Source organism: Mobula birostris, chromosome 9 (assembly GCF_030028105.1).
Source record: "Mobula birostris isolate sMobBir1 chromosome 9, sMobBir1.hap1, whole genome shotgun sequence".
Lineage (NCBI taxonomy): Eukaryota > Metazoa > Chordata > Chondrichthyes > Myliobatiformes > Myliobatidae > Mobula > Mobula birostris.
In genome coordinates, this window is record NC_092378.1 from 146307537 (window position 1) to 146331355 (window position 23819).

The 23819-nt window shown below is 43.5% G+C and overlaps 1 protein-coding gene across 1 annotated transcript in view; it reads right to left on the minus strand.

Moving 5' to 3' along the window:
• LOC140203162 (ras-related protein Rab-26-like) overlaps positions 1–23460 on the minus strand; it is a 486870-nt gene extending 463410 nt beyond the window's left edge. Inside the window, exons 1-2 of the mRNA XM_072269061.1 lie at positions 23349–23460; positions 10251–10358 (exon numbers count right to left, since the gene is read on the minus strand). Coding sequence (XP_072125162.1) covers positions 10251–10358; positions 23349–23435 — 195 coding nt within the window. The 5' untranslated portion in view covers positions 23436–23460. The remainder of the gene's footprint in view (positions 1–10250; positions 10359–23348) is intronic.
• Between the last annotated feature and the right edge of the window lie 359 nt (positions 23461–23819).

The window sequence follows — 23819 nt, forward strand, 5'->3', positions numbered from 1 at the left end:
GTTCATATGGGTGACACAGTTGTGTACCTACAGTGCCAGCTATAAGATCAGGGTTCAATTTCTGACGTTGCTTGTAGAGAGTTTGACCGTTCCCCCTATAGGTTCCTCTGGGTTTTCCAACTTCTTCTCACATTCCAGAGATATACAGGTTAGGGTTAATAAATTGTAGCCATGCTATGTTAGCACCAGAAGCAAAGCAATACTTCCGGGCCTTCACTACATGTTTCGAAGTGGTTTGCCATTGCCTTCTTCTGGGCAGTGTCTTTACAAGACAGGTGACCCCAACCATTATCAATGCTCTCCACAGATTGTTTGCCTGATGTCAGTGGTCGCATAACCAGGACTTGTGATATGCACCGGCTGCCCGTACGACCACCCACCACCTGCTCCCATGGCTTCACATGACCTGATTGGAGGGCAGGGGGGAGGGGGATAAACAGGTGCTACACCTTGCCCAAGGGTGGCCTGCAAGCTACTGGAGGGAAGGAGAACCTCACACCTCCTTTGGTAGAGACACATCTCCACCCCATCACTCACTATGTACTGTACATGTGACAAATAAAGCAAATCTTAATTTTAAATTTTAATCTATCTTTTATATTTCAGAATGACTACTCAGGTCTGTGTTGTTGCATTAATATGCTTTTCATTATATTAAGCTTGTTGTATTCTATTTAAGCTTGTCACTGTCTACACCTCACTCAGAAAAGGGGACTGAAGCTACCTGCCTGCAACCTAATAGAGGTTCAATGCTCAACTGCATAATGACACTGCCCTCTGCAGGCTCTTATCAAAACTACAATGGAATGAGGAAATGTAGAGCAGTCATAGTTCAAAGTTCAATATTCAAAGTACATTTATTATCAAAGTACGTATAAATTACACAACCTTGAGATTTGTCTTCTTACAGGCAGCCACAAAGCAAGAAATCTGAAAGAACCCACAAAAAAAGACTGACAAACACCCAATGCATAGAGAGAACAACAACACGTATCATGCAAACAATAAAAGCAAGCAACAACATTCAGAACTGAAGTGAGTCCATAGATACAAAGCCCAGTGCAGCTGAAGCCAGCCTACAGCTCTGGAGACAACAAGCTGTCTCCGGGTACAGACACCCCTTCATATGAATGAGCTCCCATAATATTATTTAATTTTAAAGTACAACGTACACACTGTGAACAGCATAACAAATCTCCCCTCTCTTTCCACTTTTAGTAATTCAACATTGGATTTATTGTTGCACGTACAAGTACACGTATGCACAGAGAAACCTCCTCACAGTAGCACCACAGGCACATCGCATCAACTAAGCAGCATTCACAAGAAAACCATAACTTTCCTGGACGCATAATGGCTTGGCATGGCAAGACCACAAGAAACTACAGTGAGTAGCAGTCACAGCTCAGCACATCACAGGAACCAGCCTCCCCTCTATGTACCCTATACTTCTCAATGCCCAAGTAAAGCAGTCTGCACTATCAAAGACCCCTCCCACCCCCGACATTCTCTTTCTTTCTTTTCAAATCTTTTTATTGTTATAGTATACAAAAGAAATAACATGAGTACATTGAAGTAACAACATTTACAATGTCTCAAAAAAGACATTATCTTAAAGATTGAAAAAAATTTTTTGTGATAACAAAAAAAACCTACTAAGCAGAAAAAGTGAGAAAAAAAAGAACCCATTAGGTGTACAACCCCGGAGCCATGCACCATACAAAAAGCTTCTAAAAATAAGCTTCAAACCGCCGGCAGGAAAAGAAAATATACCAAAAAATTTACAATTAGATCGTGGAAAAAATCTATCATTTAGCTCAAATGATAATAACGAGCAAATGAACCCCATCTTTTCTCAGACATTCTCTCTACACCCCTCTCACAGCAGGCAGAAGGTACAAGAGCCTGGAAGTTTGTATAACCAGGCGTAAGGACTGCTTCTATCCCATTGTTATCAAGGCTCAAGGTACATTTATTATCAAAGTATGCGGTATACAACCCTGAGACTCACCTTCTCCAGGTAGCCACAAGACAAAGAAAATCATGGAAGCCATTCAAAGAAAAACATCAATCCCTCCCATGCAAAAAAACAATCAAATTGCACAAACAGCAAGAATGTCAAACCCTGAAACCTACCCCCCACGCAAAGAAATTGCATAAGGGAAACAAGAAAGAATGTGCAAAAACACAGAATATGAAAAAACAAAACTGGAAGAGTCAAAAATGAACTACTCTTAGACAGAGCTCTTTAACAATAATATGGACTCTAACATTCCTCCTCCCCCATACTATACCTCATTATGATCTTGCACTTCATTGTTTAGCTACACTGTACTTGTTCTGTAACTTTTACATTTTATTCTGCATTATTATATATAGGCATCCGTTAGTCTCGTGAGACCATGGATTTGTGCCTTGGAAGGTTTCCAGGGCGCAGGCCTGGGCAGGGTTGTATGGAAGACCAGCAGTGCCCATGCTGCCCTCTCCACGACACTGATGTTGTCCAAGGGAAGGGCATTAGGATCCATACAGCTTGGCACCAGTGTCGTCGCAGAGCAACGTGTGGTTAAGTGCCTTGCTCAAGGACACAACACGCTGCCTCAGCCAAGGCTCGAACTAGCGACCTTCAGATCACTAGACCGACGCCTTAACCACATGGCCACGCACCAACACATCTGCATTATTAATGCACTATGTAATGATCTGATCTGTATAAACAGTATGTATGACATGTGTTTCACAGTATCTTGGTAGATATGATAACAATAAACCAATACCAATAAACATAAATTATACACATTTATACAGAAAAACACAATCAACACAAAAAGTAAAGTTTATTTTCATGTAATTTGTCAAGGTCATCATGGTGTTGCTGAACCTCAGTGACATAATTGTTCTTTCATATCAGTCTTATGAGCTTTTGCCGTCACTCATTACATTGCAAAAGAAACACATTGAGCGATTTTTTTTTTGCGTACGCTCAGTGGCCACGTAATTAGGCACACTCCACATGGAGCAGCAAATCATAAAAGTCAGACGTAAACGAGCAAAAGTTTTGTTGGCGTGTGGCATGCAGTTCCACCCCTTATTTCTTTACACCCCACCATAATGAAAAGATACATAATGATCACTCTTACTGCCAAATGAAGAAGCCAAGGATTTTTTACAACCCGAGAGCAGTGAGATGCTTTCAGAGGAAATGTCTCACTGTCTCACTATCTAACTTGATGCCAGTTCCTCGTATACCTAATGTACACATCAGTATTTGGATAGTGAACAGTTGGGCCAGTTGGCATTGGCTTTGGTCTGCTCATGTTTTTCTTCCTCTGTCGTTTGTGAATGAACACTTGACATTCACTGATAATAGCGGTAGGTACAATAAATTATTTGTCATTGTTCTTATTTGTCTTATGTTAGGTTGAGAAAACTAAGTGTTTCCTCTTTAGAGCGAAGAAGGATAAGAGGTGACTTCATAGAGTTGTACAAGATGATAAGAGGCATAGATCGAGTGGACAGCTGGAGAGTTTTTCTCGGGGAGGAAATGGCAATTATAAGGGAGCACCATTTTAAGGTGTTTGGAGTAAAGTATAGGGTGGACATTGAGGTTGGATTTTTTTTTGAACACAGAGAGTGGTGGGTGCATGGACCATGCTGCTAAGGGTAGTGGTAGAGGCAGATACATGAAGAGTATTTAAGAGACTCTTTGATAGGCCAGCACAGTAGCGTAGTGGTTAGCACAATGTTTTACAGTACCAGCAAACAGGGTTCAATTCCCACCACTGCCTGTAAGGAGTTTGTATGTTCTCCCCATGACCGTGTGGGTTTCCTCCAGGCGCTCTGGCTTCCTCCCACAGTCCAAAGACGTACCGGTTGGTAGGTTAATTGTTCATTGTAAATTGTCCTGTGATTAGGCTAGGGTTAAATCCGGGGTTGCTGGGCAGCAGGCCTCAAAGTGCCGGAAGGACCTAATCCGTGTGGTATCTCAATAAATAAATAAAGGAGGGATATGTCGGAGGGAAGGGACAGGTTGATCTTGGAGTCGGCCAACATTGTGGGCCGAGGGGCCTGTATTATCTTATGTTCTATATTACCCAAAGGCTGGATATAAAATATTTGTCATCGTTAGTGCAGCAACAGAAGTCTCCGTGGGAGCAAAGCGTGTCTATTTTCCTTTAGTTGGTCTTTTATGAATCTGCACCAAAGTTTATAATTTCACATTCACATTTCATATGTTATATATGAGGTACAATCACAATACTGTTTAGAAATGGTGTTATTTTTCACTTGTCTTTTTAAAAGTTTAATATTAATAACTTTTGAACAGCTTTTCTAAAATGCTTCATTTATTTCAATCTACCATTTTTATTAATAGTGAAACAATGAATACATGTAAATAAACAACAGGACTCATCCTTTTCCCTTAAAAATGTCCAAAAATATTTTACTAAATCATTAATCAATGATAGTCTCTGTTCAAAATTACCATGGAACACAAGAGAACCTTTTTAACAATTTTTGCCAATTTGGATACATGCTTTCAAAAAGATTTCCACACTTGGCCTGGTACATTCAGAATATAGTGCAGGGTCCAATAAACACACAGCAGATCTCAGTGCTAATCCCAAAATATAAACAAGGATTTATGCTAGTTATACTTTGTCAATATGTCATCGCACATGCTCTCCACGTAGTGCTGTTGCAACGGCAGGTTCCTCCAAGTCTGCAACACATCCGACACACGCAATCTCTCACACACACACACACACACACTCACACACACACACACACACACATACACACACACATACACACACACACACACACACACACACACACACACACATATATATAGTGGAACGTACTAAAGACCCCACTATGTGTATTTTGTATACATATATTAAAATGTCCACCTAAAATTCCTTGACCATATAGGGCAGATATTAAAGTTAGATCTGTATTCTTGTGTGCTTAGAAGAATGTGAGATGATCTTATTGACAAGGGTGGCAGGGTAGTGTAGCGATTAGCACAACTTTACAGCTCACCAGCTGTGAGATCAAGGTTCAATTCCTGTCACTGCCCCCAAGGAGTTTGTACAATCTCTCCTTGACCACATGAGTTTCCTCTGGGGGCTCCGGGTTCCTCCCACATTCCAAAGAGGTACGGGTTAGGGTTAGTGAGTTGTGAGCTATGTTGGCACTGGAAGCATGGCACCCAGTATAATGCTCGCTGATTTGATGCAAACAATGCATTTCACTGTATGTTTCAATGTACGTCTGACCAAGAACCTCAGGGGGTTTGACGGAGTAGTTGCTGAGGTGTTTCCATTAATGTTTAGAAGGTTATGGGCTAAATGCTGGCTTTTTGGTTCCTTAAGGTTGTCATAGCTGGAGGTGGTAATGGGAACCAAGCTCCCACTATCTATTGAATGCTCCCAATGGTGTGCACCTCACATAGCCTCTGGCGACCAAGTCTAGCTCCTGGCCTTCACATGTGGCTTAGCTACCAAGCCCGGTGGAACCGTTTCTACTGGCAGTAGAAGGGGCAAAGGCAGGCCACTGCTGCCTTAAAACCAGTCACTCTGGTCAGATAGGGCTCATCGGCTGTGGTTGTCAGCTCATCCAGGAAAAGGAAAAACCCTGATCTCAAACTTCCGCTGCCTCGCAGATATACCCACTCATGGGGAAGTCTGCAGGAGTAAACACTGAGGGAATAACCCGGAGCAGGAGTCCCAAAGGCAGTTCTACCTTGAGTTCAACCTTGACTGATAACTCCTGCGATGTCAGTCTCTGCTGTTCCTTTGGATTCATCAGATGCATGGAGAGGGGGAGCTTGGAACATGGGCAACAGCTGGCTCTCCATTGTGTACTGCCCAGGGCTTACGTATCTAAACAGCTAGGTTGCCACACCCATTGACAACCCTGACCGACGGAGGCCTCAGAGAGCAAATGCTGGCAAATGGGGCTCCTTGATTGGCCTGAGCCAGCTAGGCCGAAGGGCCTAGTTTCCTTGCTGTATGACTCTCTGACTCTCTCAAATGAGTGGACACGCCATAGGATTGGGGGCGGCCATTTAAAACTGAGATGATAGGAATTTCTCCTCGCGGAGAGTGGCGAATTTCTGGAATTCTCTATCCTGGAAGATTGTGAAGGTTACATCACTGGGAATAACTAAAGAGAAGGTAAAGAGAAAGATCAAGGAATTATGGCCTATTGAATGGCAGTACAGGCTAGAGGGGCCAAGTGGCCTTTTCCTGTTCCTATTTCCTTATGTTCTTAAAATGCAAGAACTACACAACGAGGTTGACCTGCTTGGTACTAAATTACCAATTTGGTGAAATTACCTCAAATATAAACTGAGTGATATATACAAAATGCTGGACTAACTCAGCAGGTCAGGCCGCATCTATGGAGGGGAATAAACAGTCAATGTTTTGGAGCGAGGCCCTTCATCAAGACCGAAACAGTGTCTACCTATTCCCGTCCATAGACGCTACCTGACTTACCGAGTTCCTCCAGCATTTTGTGTGTGTTGCTGAAGATTTCCACCATCTGCAGAAACTCTTGTTCTTATGAAATATTAAATCTCTCTTTTCTCCACAGGTGCTGCCTCACCTGTGAGAGCTTCCGCATTTTCTGTTTTTATTTTGGATTCCCATCAGCTTTCGGATCACAGATCACTGACTGAATACAGATAAACATAAAAGCAGAAAAAGTCCTGACGAATGAAGTTATACCACATTGTTTCCTTTGGTCAGGACAAAAACTGATGCCTAATTACATTATACGTTCAGTTTACATCAATACTTGTTCTGCAAAAGCTGCAACTCATCAGGATTTATTTACTTACTTAGAGATACAGTGTAGAATAGGCCCTTCTGGCCCAATGAGCCCCACGGCCCAGCAACCCACCTATTTAATCCTAACCTAATCTCAGGACAATTTACAGTGACCAATTAACCGACTAATTAATACATCTTTGGACTGTGGGAGGAAACCAGGGTACCTGGAGGAAACCCACAAGCGTACATACTTCATAAAGAGGATGCCGGAACTGATCTCTGAACCCTGATGCCCCGACCTGTAATAGTCATAGTCATAGTCATACTTTATTGATCCCGTGGGAAATTGGTTTTCGTTACAGTTGCACCATAAATAATTAAGTAGTAATAAAACCATAAATAGTTAAACAGTAATATGTAAATTATGCCAGGAAATAAGTCCAGGACCAGCTTATTGGCTCAGGGTGTCTACCCCTCCAAGGGAGGAGTTGTAAAGTTTGATGGCCACAGGCAGGAATGACTTCCTAAGACGCTCTGTATTGCATCTCGGTGGAATGAGTCTCTGGCTGAATGTACTCCTGTGCCCGCCCAGTACATTATGTAGTGGATGGGAGACATTGTCCAAGATGGCATGCAACTTGGACAGCATCCTCTTTTCAGACACCACCGTCAGAGAGTCCAGTTCCATCCCCACAACATCACTGGCCTTACGGATGAGGTTGTTGATTCTGTTGGTGTCTGCTACCCTCAGCCTGCTGCCCCAGCACACAACAGCAAACATGATAGCACTGGCCACCACAGACTCGTAGAACATCCTCAGCATCGTCCGGGAGATGTTAAAGGACCTCAGTCTCCTCAGGAAATAGAGATAATAATCAGGAAATAATAGCGTTGCGCAAACTGCATATCAATGCTTGTATCATGGTAGAAAAATCTACTTTCTCAGAAATGCTCATATTGTTTCAAAAATATTAAGCATTACATCTACATTCCATCACAACCTGGTATGGAAGCACCAATACCCAAGAATGGAAAAGTCTACAAAAACTGGTGGACAGAGCCCAGTTTCATCACAGGAAGAGCCCTGGGCACATCTACAAGGAACGCTAATGCAAGAAAGCAGCATCCAGCATCAAGACACCCACCATACAGGTTATGCCCTTTTCTCGTTGTTGCCATTGGGAAGGAGGTACAGGAGCCTTAGGTCCAAAACCACCAGGTTCAGGAACAGTCATTACCCTCCAACCATCAGGCTCCTGAACCAGGGTGGGTAACTTCACTGAACTCAACAGTGAACTGATTCCACAACCCATGGACTCACTTTCAAGGACTTTACAACTCATTTTCTGAGTATTATTTATTTACATTTGCACAGTTTGTCTTATTTTCCACATTGGTTACTGGTCAGTCTTTTTGTGTACCTTTTCATTGATTGTATTGTATAACTTTACTTTCCTGTGAATGATTGCAAGGAAATGAATCTTATGTACTTCGATAATAAATTTACTCTGAACTTTGGAAGAACGGCAAGATTTGCACGTCTTGTCCTAAGAACTTCTTTCAGACCATGACCCAAACGATGCACTTCACTGAGTGTTTCAATGTACTGTACATGTGACAAATAAAGCTAATCTTTCTTTCTTGGCTTTCTTTAACTTCTTATCATTCTTTCTTCCTATGAAGGTCAGATACTGAACTAACTGGCTTGTGGGCTAGGTCTAAGGAAAGCAAGATAGTTGTGGACTTGTGGGAATTGGGCATGGGACTGAGATGACTTCAGATGCTCCTTGAAAAACACGGTTCAGGAACAAAACTTCTTTCTTTTCTGCATTATGATAGCTGAAGTGCTGGGTACCTGTTCCTGGTAAACACAAGCCCGGATCAACTGAAAAAGACCTAAATTGGATCCTGAGGAATGTTGCTGGAGGTCTTTGACAGATGGGGGTGGAGAGGGGAAAAAGAGGAGAGATGTGGTGGGCTGGAGGGGGAAGGAGATTGGGGAAAGTAGATGTGAAGAGAAGGGGAGGGGCAGTGGAAAGAGAAGGCAAAGAGAGACAGGGGACAAGGAAGGAGATGAGTACAGTACATCTGAGAATGACCCTTGCTTACCGTATCTGGGTGGCTAACATTTCTACCCTTGACACTTTTGCATACTGGATTAGCATGAAGCAAGTAGTCTTCAGCAATGATATTCTGGATATACATGGGTTCTACAAAAAGGGGTGGATGCAAACAAGTCTGTCACAGGCAAATGCCACCACGCCATTGAGCACATTTACAAGAAGCACTGCTACAAGAATGGGTGGCAGGGTGGAGACACGTCTCTACCAAAGGAGATGCAAGGCTGGCATGCAGAGCACCCTGGGGCAAGGTGGAGCACCTGCTTAGCCATCGCCCCCCTCCGATCAGGGTCATATGAAGCCATGGAAGCAGGTGGTGGATGGTTGTGTGAGCAGCTGGTGCATATCACAAGACCTGGTTATGTGACCATTGAAGCCTGAGAATATCTGAAGAGTATTCACAATGGCTGGGGTCACCTGTTCTGTCATGACACTGCCCAGCAAGAAGGCAATGGCAAACCACTTCTGAAGAAAAATTTGCCAAGAGCAATCATGGTCACAAGACCATGATCGCCTACATTATACAACACAGCACATAATGATGAAGATGACTGGTACAAGAAAGCAGCAAAAAAATGAATATCAGTGTTGTATTTGGTGACATATATGTACTTTGCTAATAAATTTACTTTGAACTTTGTCTTTTTTTGTGTGATTGCTTTCTTCAGTCTTGCTTATGTTTAGCTTTTATATCTACTGTAGTATTTCTTTATTTTCCTCTAAATGCCTGCAAGAAAATTTACCTCAAGATAGTGTACAATGACGTATAGGCACTTTGATAATAATTTTACCTTGACTTTGATAAAATTACTTTGAATAGATGAACTTCCCTCCAAGAGGACCACAACGTTGTCATGGTTTGAAGGCTTAAATGCCTCAATGACTCGGAGAACTATGTTGTCTGGAGTCAGGGCTTTAGGCTTTGGTTCTTGGTAGGGTCACCCATGCCAAACAGGTCAAAGGGTATAGGTCAGACAAAGAGTGGTCCACCTGTCCTCCAGGTTCAAGGGGTTCAGCTCAGGCCTAACAACCCTGACTGGTCAAACAAAATTGTTCCAGAAGCAGCAATGAAGAATCCTTCCTCATCTGAGTGTGATTGTATTCCTGGCAGTCATGAAAAGCAAGAGGAAGCTACTGACATGACAAAGGAAGGCCTGAACATGCCAGAGATGAAAGACCTTCATAGGTGCCCTAAACGCCAGAGGTGTAATAGTCAGTAAGTAAGTATACTAACATCACTAATGAAGCTTCTACATATTGCACTGCTGTGAACAGTTTGAGAACAGACCATGAACAATTTACCATCTATTGAATATTATTTTAGATGGAACATATCACAAGTGCTTACCGTCAGTCCCATGCCGACTGTGGGGATCAGATGCCCTTGAAAATTGCATTGGCTCAGTTTGACCAACAGGGAGGTTTTTCCAACGCCAGAATCCCCAAAGAGTACTGTCTAAAATACACAGAAGAGTTCATACTTCATTAGTATTCCTCTTAAATCTTCAGCAAAATTGGTTTGAATGCACCAGTGTTTCATAAATGTATTCTTCAAATATTGCAATCTTTCTTAATACATAAAAATAGCAAGATCGGTAAGAGTGTAGTTTTGCGGACACTGTCTGTAGCTGTGATTTATTTTGCATGGAATATTATGCCTAGCTGCTTCCTAATGATGATTAGGTCACAGATGAATTTCCTGTTCATAGACTCAGAGATGGAGAGTCATACAAAATTACCTCTCAGCCCACCGTGTCCACTTCCAATGTAATTAATCTCTCCACTTGGCCTTCTATGCCTGGGGTGATTCAAGTGCTTGTCTAGACATTTCTTAAACACTGTCAGCAACTCCCTGCCTCCACTACTCTCTGAGACAATATATTTCTGGTAGGCATCACCCTGTGGGTGTACAATATCCCCTCTACCAGATGTCTATGCCCTCTAGCTTTATCTTCTTCTGATATGGGTAATAGTTTCTTGCAGTCTACCCTGTCCACAAGACATAAGAGCAGAATTAGGCTATTCGGCCCATTGTGTCTGCTCTGCCACTGCAACATAGCTGATTTATTATCCCTTTCAACCCCATTCTCCTGCCTTCTCCACGTAGCCTTTGATACCCTGACTAATCAAGAACCTACTAACCTCTGCTTTAAATATACTCAATGACTTGGCCCCCAGAGTCATTTGTGGCAATGAATTCCCAAGATTCAGTACCCTCTGGCTAAGGAAATTCCTCCTCATCTCTGTTCTAAATGGACATCCTTCTATTCTGAGGTTGTGTCCTCTGGTCCTAGACTCCCCCACGACAGGAATCATCCTCTCCACATCCACTTTATTCAATATTAGATAGGTTTGAATGTGATCCACCCCCCCCCCCCAATTCTTCTGCACTCCAGCAAGTACAGGACCAGATCCATCAAATGCTCCTCATGTATTAACCTTTTCATTCCTGGAATAATTCTTATGAACCATGTCTGTACCCTCTCCAATGCCAGCACATCTTTTCTTAGATAAGGGGCTGAAAACTGCTCACACTACTTCAAGTGAAATCTGAATAGTGACTTAAAAAGCCTCAACATAACATCCTTGCATTTGTATTCTAGTTGTCTCAAAAATGAATGCTAACATTGAATTTGCCTTCCTTACCACTGACTCAACCTGCAAGAAAAAGAACAAAGCCCTTAACTCCGAGTGGAGTTATCGGGATGGCGTCATGATGGAGTTTTTTTAGAAGGCTTTCTTATTTTTACGAGGCCAAGTTGCTAGCTCGACGTTCAACCCAGCACGGATGGAAAGCGTGCAAGGGAGCCAGCTGGATTCGAACTCGGGAGCCTTCACTCCGAAGTCCGGCGCTGATGCCACTGTGCCACCAGCCAGCTCAACCAGTAAGGTAATCTTTAATGAAGGATGAGGACTCTGAAATCCCTCTGATTTTTTAATTTTCTTCCTATTTAGAAAATAGTCTATACCTTTATTTCTTCTACAAATGTGCATGACCATACACTTCCCTGCACTATAATTGATCTGCCACTTCTTCGCCCATTCTCCCATTCTGCCTAAGTCCTCCTGCAAACTCCCTGCTTCCTCAACACTATGTGCCCCTCCACCTATCTTTGTATCATCCACAAAATGGGCCAGAAAGCCATCAATTCCATCATCCCAATCATTAACATAAAACATAAAAAGAAGTGGTCCAAATACAGTGGAACATTAGTAGTCACCAGCAGCAAAACAGAAAAATGCCCCCTTTATTCCCATTCATTGCCTCCTGACAGTCAGCCAATCTTCTATCCATTTTGGTATATCTCCTGTAATACCATGGACTGTTATCTTGTTAGGCTGCCACATGTTTGACACCTTGTCAAAGACCTTCTGAAAATCCAAACAAAAAACATCCACTGACTCTCGTTTGTCTCTCCTGCCTGTTATTTCTTCAGAGAATTCCAACGGATCTGTCAGGCAAAATTTCCTCTGAAGGAAACCATGCTGACTTTAGCCTATTGTATCATGTGCCTCCAAGTTCCCAAAAACCTCATCTTTAATAATTGACTGAAACGTTTCCCAGCCACTGGGGTCGGGCTAACTGGTTTATAATTTCCTTTCTTCTGCCTCCTTCCCTTCTTCAAGAGTGGAGTGTCACTTGCAATTTTCCAGTCCCCCAGAATCTAGTGATTCTCAAAGAATCATTATTAATGCCCCCACAATATCTTCATCTACCTCCTTTGGAACGTTAAGGTGTAGTCCATCTTGTCCAGTTGACTTACCTACCTTCAGACCTTTCAATTTCCTGAGTACCTTCTCCTTAGTAAGAGCAACCACATTCACTTCTGCCCCTGACACTCTCAATTTTTTGGCAAACTGCTAAAGTCTTCCACAGTGAAGATTGACACAAAATACTTGTTAAGAACATCCACCATTTTTGTTGCCCCCATTGCAACCACTCCAACGTCATTTTCCAGCAGTCTGATACCCACTCTCCCCTCTCTTTTACTCTTTATAGTACATGTCTGAAAAAACATTTGGTATCTTATTTTATATTATTGGCTAGTTTACCTTCATATTTCATCTTTTCAACTTTATGGCCTTTTAATTGCCTTCTGTTGAGTTTTAAAAGTTGCCCAATTCTCTAACTTCCCTTCATTCTTGCTGTCTTTGACTTCCCTTGTCAGCATAGTTCCCTCATCCTCCCTTTAGAATATTTCTCAATGTTTAGGATGTACCTATCCTGCACCTTCTGAATTTCCCACAAAACTCCAGCCATTGCTGTCTGCTGTCATTCCTGTTAATGTCCCCTTTCAACCAACTGGCCAGCTCCTCTCTCATGCCTCTATAATTTCCTTTGTTCCACTGGAATACTGATACATCTGACTTTATCTTCTTCCTCTCAAACTGCAGGGCAAATTCTATCATATTATGATCACAGCCTCCTAGGAGTTCCTTCACCTTAAACTCCCTAATCAAATCTGGTTCGTTCACAATCACCCAACCTAGAATTTCCTTTCCCCGAAAAGGCTCAACCACAAGCTGCTCTGAAAAGCCACCTCGTAGGCATTCTACAAATTCCCTTTCTTGAGATCCAACTCCAATCTGGACTTCCCCAATCTACCTGCATATGGAAAGTCCCCATCATTGTTGTAACTTTGCCCTTCTTACATGTCTTTTCTATCTCCTGTTGTAATTTGTATCCCACATCCTGACTACTATTCAGAGGCCTATATATAACTGCCATCGGAGACTTTTTAACCCTGCGGTTTCTTAACTCTACCCACAACAATTCTACATCTTCCAATTCCATGTTACCTCTTTCTACGGATTTGATTTTACTCTTTACCAATACAGCCATCCCACCCCCTCTGCCTGCCTGCTTGTCCTTTTGATGCAATGTGTATCCTTGGACGTTAAGCTCCCAACTATGATCTTCTTTCAGCCATGACTCAGGGATGCTCATAATGCCATCTCAGCCAATTTCTAACAGCGCTACTTTATATTATTTTGGTCTACGTTAACCGGTTGATTTCCAGGTGTAGCGAAGCCCTTCCAGATTAGATGCTAAACTGAGACCTTCACTTTGTACATAGGGACATTGAAAGGATCCAAAGCCTCTATTCTGGATGAACAGTGGAGTTATCCCTTGTGCTCCAGCCGAAATTCCTCTCTCAATCAACATTACCTACCATCTAATCTGGTCACACCTCATGGTTGTTTGCAGGAGCTTGTTATAAAGAGCTTGTTGCCACCTTTTTTAAATTATAAAGATGACTACACATTTAAAGTATTTAATTGGCTCTAGCACGCTACAATGCCCCAAGGCACTGGATGGTGTTATATACATTCAGTGGCCACTTTATTAGGTAGCCACCGTATGAGTGCATGTCTGTAGTCTTCTGTTGCTGGAGCCTGTGTTGTGCATTTAGAGATAATTGTCTGCACACCACTGTTGTAACACATCGTTACTTGAGCAACTGTCACCTTCCTGTCAGCTTGAACCGATCTGGCCATTCTCCTCTGACCTCTCTCATTAATGAGGTGTTTTCACCCACTGAACTGCTGCTCGCTGAATTTTTTTTCACACCATTCTCTTTAAACTCTAGAGACAGTGTGTGCACGAAAATCCCAGGAGATCGGCAGTTTCTGAGACACTCAAACCACCCCATCTGTCACCAGCTATCATTCCACAGTCAAAGTCACATAGGTCACATTTCTTTCCTCATTCTGATGTTTGGTCTGAACAACAAGTGAACCTCTTGACCATGTTTGCATGCTTTTGTGCATTGCGTTGCTGCCACATGATTGGCTGATTAGATATTTGCATTAACGAGCAGGAGCAGAGGTGTACCTAATAAAGTGGCCATTGAGTGTAAAAATGAACACATTTCAAAAGTATTTAATTGGTTCTTGTACTCTGCAATGTCCTGAAGTACTGGATGGTGTTTTATATATATAAAAGTCATTCAGCACCTAACAATTCTGTAATTAAGTAGCATTAGAACAACATGCCATACTATTAAGTATATGATGTATTATTTTTACTTCATTGGGGCAGTGCATGAGAGAGCCGTTTGCTCGGCAAAAAATGCCTGTAGCTACTATTGTTCCATGCAGTACAGTGAGGTGAAACATAACACAATGTTGTGGTAAAGAGCATCGATTTTCTGTCCAAACCTCGCACATTGAATCTTTTAAATAAGATGGTGTAATGTATGTTAATTAGAGCTGTAATGAATTGGGAATAGGGAGCTCTCTCTGTTTCACCTTTAACTCTTTGCCTTCCAGACTATTGACTGGTCTTACAAGCTGGTCTTACCATTCTGCCGTTCAATACACCCCATCTATGCTGCCCCGACAAAGGGTTTTGACCTAAAACGTTGCCGGTGCATATCATTCATGCCCACCATCCCACAGATGCTGCTCAACCCACTGAGTTTCTCCAGCAGATCGTCTGTTGCTCCAGGTTCCAGCATCGGCCGTCTCTGGTGCCTTTGTGACCCCTGCATTGTCACCATGGCTACAACGAGGCAGCGAGGCATTTAGCACGAAGCTTTACAGCGCCAGCGATAACGGATCGGGATTCAATTCCCGATGCTCTCTGTCAGGAGATTATACGTTCTCCCTGTGAGCGCATGAGATTCCTCCAGGTCCTCTGCCACATTCCAATGACATACGGTTTAGCGTTCGTAAGTTGGTGCCAGAAACACTGCCAAACTTGCACATTCTCAGACAAGGATGGCCAGTGGTGCAAATGACGCACTTCACTGAATGTTCTGATGTACATATGACAAATAAACCTAATCTTTAATCTTTATAATACCCCTGACCAACCGTTTATCCATCAATCTCATCTTTGACCTTCTTGGTAGATCCTTTCAACCTCAAGAATATTTGGGAGAGTGACTTCCAGAAACCTACTGCACATTCTATAAAGACCTTCTTCTTGGCAACACATCTGGTTTTAATTTGAAGTCCATGTTGCCTCATCCTGAATGGAAACAGCCAGAGGAAGTAATTTCTCTCAGTATGGAAATTGCAGCAAAACAAGGGTTAAAATGCTGTGCTGACAGAACAGAGGTGGACACTTTGTACAGCCTTTCTACGTGTGGAAGTTCGGTAAGGCAACAGTCAGATGATAAGCTGACAGCGACCATCTGCAGACATAGTGCAGTCACCCAGTATAACAATAGTCTTTGAAAGCCCCACTCTTATACGGCCTTTCTGATCAAGCCTGGGGACCAAGGCCACTGAGAATACCAAAACAAGGTAAAGAGACAAAGGCGGCAGCACTTCCTATTGGACAATTACTTTACTAGTTCTCAAGTATGACTGACCTTTAACACTTAGATTTAATTGGTTATTAACACCTGAAATATATATCATGGTTGGTACTGAAATATGAAAATGATGGGATTCAGATCTGCAAAAGAGTTCTGTTGGATCAATATTTGTATACAAAATCTGTGTAAAAATGGTATCTCTTTGCTCAACCTTCAGAGCAGTTTGGTGACAGCAGCTGAGCGGTGCTCTTCTCCTTCTTTTTTGTTTTATGGTAGTTGGCAACCAGTTTTCAGTGCATTACCGCCACCTGCTAGACTTGTGGTGTTCCAACCAGATATGTCCTGGAGCTCTCTACTTTAGACCTGAGCTGTGCTCCTTGTGCACAAGTATTAAAGTGTGATTGAGCAACGAGTTCAAGTGGTCAGAGTCCAGTTAATTGGTGATGACACAATCGGCTGCTTTAATCATTTTAATCACCTTGATTTTACCGCACGGTAATTAAGGGAGAACAAGCCCAGTGCTCTTCCTAAGGCTGGAGGAGGGGGCAGATTGAAGGTCCTCCTTAGGGGACATTGAGTTACACAGCATAGAACTAGGCTGTCCAGCCTAACTCATCCATGCTAACCTGGATGCCAATCTAAGCTAGTCCCATTTGCCTGAATTTGACCCGTATCCCTTGTTACGTACCCTGTAACTGGGTTGCCAAACCAGCAGAAATGGACCATTTAGTTGGAGTCTGGTTTAAAAGAAACTAATAAAGTTTTATTAAAGAAATAAGCAACACAGTACTCTAATTGTAAGGATGTAAATGCAACTGGTTAGCAATGATAATACACACGTGTACACAGAACTAGGGTAATAGGAATCAATCAAGCTCTATCACAGTCTAGGGGTAAAATGGTCGGTCTCAAGTGATGCAGAGTTCAGTTCAGCTTAGTACAGTTCGCAGTAATGGCTGTTGTGCCATTGGAGAGAGAGAGAATGCAAATTTTGATTCAAACAGACCTTTGATGTTCTTCGCAGTTAGCTTTCGGGCGAACCCTTTTATGTCTTCTGTGGTCACCGACTGTGACCCCTCCGTTCCGGATACGACCGTTCTTCCGCGGTGAACCCGGCACCCAGGCAAGGGCGGATACACACACCAGGTTCCCGCCGATCATCCCTTTTCACCCTGTCAGTCTATGGTTGGTTCCCTCGAACCAGACCTGCAACTTCTACCAACTTGTGGGGGCACACCGCTCTTCCAGGGTCTCGTTATCTCGTGATCTCGTGGTGTCGTGCCTTAGCGAACCTGTTCTTTTTATCCCCCTGCTGGGGTATTGCCTGTCCATCAAACTTCAAACAGTTCAGGTTCAAAGCAACTGGTCTGTCAATACTCTGAAATGTGTTTCTTTCTCGTTAAACTCTTTCTTCTCTCTTATTCGCATTTTGAATGTTTCTCCATTGTGTCCCTTATCTCTCTTATCAGCATCAATCTTCTGATACTTGGTTTGTTGTCACACCCTCTAAAACCCTCAACACTAGACTGAATCCACAACCTATAGACTCACTTTCAAAGACTCTACAACTTACCAAAATTCAAAGTTTAAAGCAAGTTTATTATCAAAGTACAAATATTTTACCATTTACAACCCTGGGATTCATTTTCTTGCAGGCATACTCAATAAGTCCAATAGCCATAATAGAATCAATGGAAGACCACACCAGAAAGTGTGGAAAAGACAATAAATTATGCAAATACAAAAAGGAAGAGAAAATAAGAATTGACTCCCTATCCTTCCTGATTACTGCGTATACACCTCTACAAGGTCACCTCTCAGTTTCCTCTGCTCCAAGAAGTAAAGTCCACAGCTGTCCAAACTCTCCCTATGACTCAGGTCCTCAAGTCCTGTCAACATTCTTATAAATCAGCTTTGCTCACGTAATGATGTCTTTCCTACAATTGTCTAACCAAAACTGTACACCATACTCCCGAGCTGGACATTGGAGATTCTGCATATGCTGGAAATCCAGAGCAACGTGCCCAAAATGCTGGAGGAACTCGGCAGGTCAGGCAGCATCTATGGAGGGAGATAGGCAGTCAACATTTTGGGCCAAAGCGTCACTTCCAGGCACTTCCATCGGGTTCTACGTTGTTCTCCATCCACCACAACTCCCCACCCACCCCCGCCCTCTCAAGCTCCCCTCTGCCCCTTGTTTCCCCTTCACTCCTTAGAGCTTCCGCCTCCCTCAAACCCCACTTTCCCTGAAACCCCCTGTCCTCCTCTCTCCTCTCTTCTCTGACCCCTCCAACCCTCTACCCTCCCAACATGCCTTTGCCATCCCCTCCATCCTTACTGTCTTTGAGACAGACCATTCTATCCTCAGCATGTTTGTCCCCTCGTGCCCACATCTCAATAAGTTCTGTGCCTACCATTACATCGTGCCCTTCTTCCATCACCTTCATCACCAGGCCTTCTCCTTCAGCAAGGATTCCTCACCACCCACTGATGACACCTTCTCCTATCTTCAACCTTCCTTCTCCTCTAGGACACCCACCCTGGCCTTCTGCCCACTCTGGATCTTTTCACCTCTAACTGACGATGAAACATCAACCATGTCGACATTACCACTCCGCACACCTATTCTAACCCCATCCACTCTGAATGCACCACCCTCCAGTCTCTCTGTACCAATCCCAACCTCACCAGCAGTCCTATGAAGGGTTTCAGCCAGAAACGTCGACTGTTTATTTCCCTCTGTACAGATGCTGTCTGACCTGCTGAGTTCCTCCAGTAATCTGTATGTATTACACCAGAGTTGGCTTCAGGTTTTGGAAACCCAAGTTGATGGAGATTCAAGACTTGAACGCAGAACAAAGACTTTGACTCTGGCCTGACTTCTAATTCTCCCATATCCCTGTCCTTGAACCCTAACCTGACCCATAACTCTTTTTTCTGCATCAAAACCAACCTTACAAAACTAAAAAAAAACAACTAAATCTGAGCTGGCATACAATAACGGTTACATCTCAATGTCATCTTCGATTCATTCTACAGGTGATGCCTGTAGTGGGTTTTCAAACCCATGTGGATCTCTTCCTCTGCCATAGACACCTCTGGGAGGTAGACCTTAGATCATTCACCAAAACACTTGATTCCTCCAACCCCTTAGACAATGGTGTGCCTGTTGGCAGCAATACCCTGGCTAAGATTTATGAATAGTTTTATTTATTTGGCTTTTCAGTTTAATGTTTGATAGTTTTTCCTCTTCACTTCTCAATTCCTTCCCCCTCTTCTCCAACTCCATCCTTAAACCCCCATCTCAAGCCACACACACAAAAAGGGCAATAGGAACTCAACAGGTCAGGTAGCATTCATGGAGGGAAATAAACAGCTGGTTGAGTTCAGGTTGAAGTTTATTGTCATCTGACCATACGCATATACAAACAAATGAAACAACATTCCTCTGGAACAGGATGCACCCACCAAACATAGATCAGACAACATCTCAGTTGATGTTTCCTGCTGAGACCCTTCAGCAGGACTGGAAAGAAAGAAAGCAAAAACTTGAACAAAAGTGCTGGTGTGTGGTTGGGGAGCAACACAAACTGTGATAAGTGATTCTGGGTGCAATAGAGAAGATAGGTAGTTGGGGGAGGTGTTAATTCTGGTTTCTGTCCTCTTTCTTTGCAGTCCTGTTGAGGGTCTTGGCTCGAAATGTAGACGGTTCATTTTCCTCCATGGACACCACCTGACTTGCTGAGTTCTTGCAGCATTTTCTGTGTGTAGCTCCATATTTCCAGGATCCCCAGTATTTCTTGTGGACTTCCATCTCAATGCACCTCTGCCCCACCTCTCACTCCTTGCCTCACCCCCCCCATCCTCTCCACCTAGTTCCACTCCATCCCCTCTTTACCCCTGCCCTCTACCCCCAAAATGCACCTCCACTCCTGTTCCTCCATCCCAGTCTATCTGTTGCTTCTTGCCGACCCGTTAACTCTGACCAATGAAAACTGTTTGTGGGAGCTTGCCATGCCCAGACCAAAGGGTGGCGTTTCCTGCCTTACAAGGGCGACTGAACTTCCGACATTTTACGTTACTGGCAGCAGAGGCGCTTTGGACCGATTTGTGACAGTTCTAAGAAGCGTTCTCTGAACGGAATTGTTAAAGCGTTAAACGCGATGCTGAGTATCCATGGGAGGGTGACGCGCACAAGAAAATCTGCAGGTGTGTTGGTTATCCATAGGAGGCACTGCGTCCCCACTCTACTCGCAGCGCCGCCCGCTGTGGTGATTTACCGCGGGAAGACACTGTACCGCGATTACTCCGACTAATTTAGTGGCATCCGGGTTTAAATTTACAATGTGTCGACTGGTATTTCAGACAAAGGCGAGGACTGAAGATTCAACACCAACCATTGTCAAATTCTATCTCCGCCAGGGCAGTACCACGCCCGGCTGAGAAAGGAGGAGTATTGGGAATGGGGCTACAGAGCTATAGAAACGCCAACAGAAGTTCCAAATACCTCATCCCTGGGAGAGCAAGGATCTTCGCCTGGAAGACATGTTAAATCTTCTAGCAACCGATCAACCTTCTGTCAGCCCAGGGCTGAGGACTCTGGCGAGCTGCTGTTGGCGGACTGTGCCACCAGAAGGGCCGATGGGCTTAAGAAGAAGAATGGTCAAACTCGGCCTGTTCATATGAAGGGTCTCAGCCCGAAACTTCAACCGTTTTATTCCCCACCGCCTGCCACTTGAGCTGCCGAGTACCTCCTTCACGTTCTGGTTGTGGCACTCCGGATTATCAGTGTCTATCAGACTCTGCATTTGGAACGGCAAGTGGGCTGAAGTTGACCTTAGTGTTGGCCTCTGCAGGAGTGGCGACCTGGTGATTAATAAACACAACACACACACAAAATGCAGAAGGAATTCAACTGGTCAGGCAGCATCTATGGAGAGAATAAACAGTCGACATTTCGGGCCGAGGCCCTTCATCACCTGTATTACCCGAGGAACAAGAATGTAAGGCTGAGGCTTTTCATGGTCAGGCCACACGTAAGAGTATTACGAGCAGTTTTAGGCGCCTTGTCTAAGAAAGGATGTGTTACCTTTGAGAGGGCCAAGAAGATGATCACGAGAATGATCCTCAGAGTTCCTTTGTATAGATATGAGGAAGTCTTTCTTCACCCAGAAGGTGGTGAACTTGGGGAACTGTTTGCAGCAGACAGCAGTGGAAGCCAAATCATTGCATGTACTTAAAGCAGAAGTTAATAGGGTCTTGATTAGTAATGGCATAAAATGTTATGAGAAGGCAGAAGAATGTGATTGAGAGGGATAATAAATTAGCCATGATAGAATGGCAGAGCAGACTCGATAGATGGAATGCCCTAATTCTGCTCTGACGTCTTGTGGTCTTACGAAAGGGCTTGCTCGGTGTGGACGGAGTAGGATTAGATGCTCGGCCTGGGGATGGTTTGCACCGTTGTTAGTTACTGTGAAAAAAACTGTTATTACTGATGATTACGTTACCCTCACATCCCCTCCGCCTTCTTCCATCTGTTTTTCAATCGCACGCCGATTACCGTAGCATTTAAGTTTTTTTTAAAAAAAAAGATAATCTATCGAATGTACAGAATATTTTGTATAAGACGTTGGTGATGCCTAATGTGAAGTATTCTGCGCCCACCTACGGGAAAGATATCAATAATATTGAAAGAGTGCAGGGAAAATTTACAAGGACGTTGCCGGAACTTGAGGACCTACCTGAGTTATAGGAAAGGTTGAACAGGTTAGCACTGTATTCCCTGAAGCGTAGGAGAATGAGGGGAAATCTGACAGAGGTCTACATAACCATGGGGGGGAGGGGTATGGATAGGGTAAATGCAAGTAAGCTATTTTATCAACTGAGATCAGAACTGAGTCATGGGTTAAGAGTGTAAGGTGAAATGTTTAAAGGGACTGTGAAGGGAAACTTCTTCACTCGGAGGGTGGTGAGAGAGTGGAACGTGCTGCCAGCAGAAGTGGTGGATCCGATTTCGATTTCAACATTTGATAAATTTAGATAGATGCATATGGTCCGGGTGCAGGTCGATGGGATAAATGTAAATTAATTGTTCGGCACGGGATGTTTCTGTGCGGTAGAGTCCTTCGACTAACAGTTAAACAGGGCACGGAGGACTGGAAGTGAGGGAATCAGAAGCAGAAGAAAACAAAGTACTGGAAGTCAAGATCCTTCATTTTTACAACTTCCCCGCTCAGATTTGAAATGCGAACTAAGAGTCAGCGTGTACGCCGCTGTAACGGTTTACACACTCTCCCACTGTTCGCATTACACAAGAGTAAGCCCCCTTAAATCAAAGCCGACATTTTTAAACAGCGAGGATGCATCTTGCCCTGCCTAATTCGTCCTAAACTGTGTAAAGATTTCGCATTTGTATTCTTCAAGTAAATCTCATAAAATATTATAAATGCCAAGATCGCGTTTGCAATATTACGAACAGTAACTGCTTCTATTAGCGAAAGGAAACATTTCTACTAAAATAATGAGTTAACTAGGTATTCCCTCTGAAAGATCATATGATATGGTAGCAGAATAAGGACATTCGACCCACCGAGTCTGTTCCCCCATTCCGACCTGACTGATTTATTTCCTTCTCAACCCCGTTCTCCTGCCTTCTCTTCGTCACCTTTAACCTCTTTCTAATCAAGAACCTACTAACCCCCGGTTTAAAAACACCTAATGACTTGGCCTCCACAGCCGTCAGTGGCAAAGAATTCCACAGCTACACCACCCTCTGGTTAAATAAATTCTTCCTCATCTCCGTTCTAAAGGGACGTCACTCTATTCTGAGGCTGTGCCCTCTGGTCCTGGACTCCCCGACCACTTGAATCACCCTCTCCACGTTCAGTCTATCTAGGTCGTTCAACATTCGGTCGGGTTCAATGATATTCCCTCTTATTCTTCTAAACTCTAGCGGGTGCGAAAGATATAATGCGGGTTTGTTAAGCCGTTGCATTTCAAAATAGATAAGAAATTGGAGGAAAAAGAACGAATTCTGCAACAGAAAATCCAGCCTGTTTTAAAATGCAAAGAATGCAGGCTGGAAGTGTCACTCCCAGGTATTATTTCCACGTAGGTACGAGTTGGAGTAACTCGCGCCGCATTCAGAGGAGTGATTCTCATTCACAAACACTCACCTTAAAACAAACCTCCCGCGCAGGTGCCCACTTCCCTTCTCCAGGTGACGCGACCTGCTCTGTATCACGCCCTGCTGCAGTCAACATGATCTCCGTCCCAACAAGGCAGGCGATATGGAAACTTCAAGATTTAAAACACCAACATATCGCAGTGCCCGACCCACTTCGCTTCATGAATAAATCAAAACACATCCGCACTACTGCAATTGTAAAGGCCATGGCCATTTATTCTTATAACGACAAGAAATGGGCCACGTATATTATTGCCCGGTGGCTGCCCCAGTGCGAAAGTATTAGAGCTGATAGTTCATTCGCTGTAATTTGGCACCGAATTCTGAAGAAATGTCTTTTGATTTGTAGTCTGTGCTGTTAATGAATCAGGGTCCATTTAACACAGACTCGAGTGAGCTTACTTTAAAACTAAACACCAAAACTCTGGGTATAACTTACACAACGTTTACGAAAGGTCTT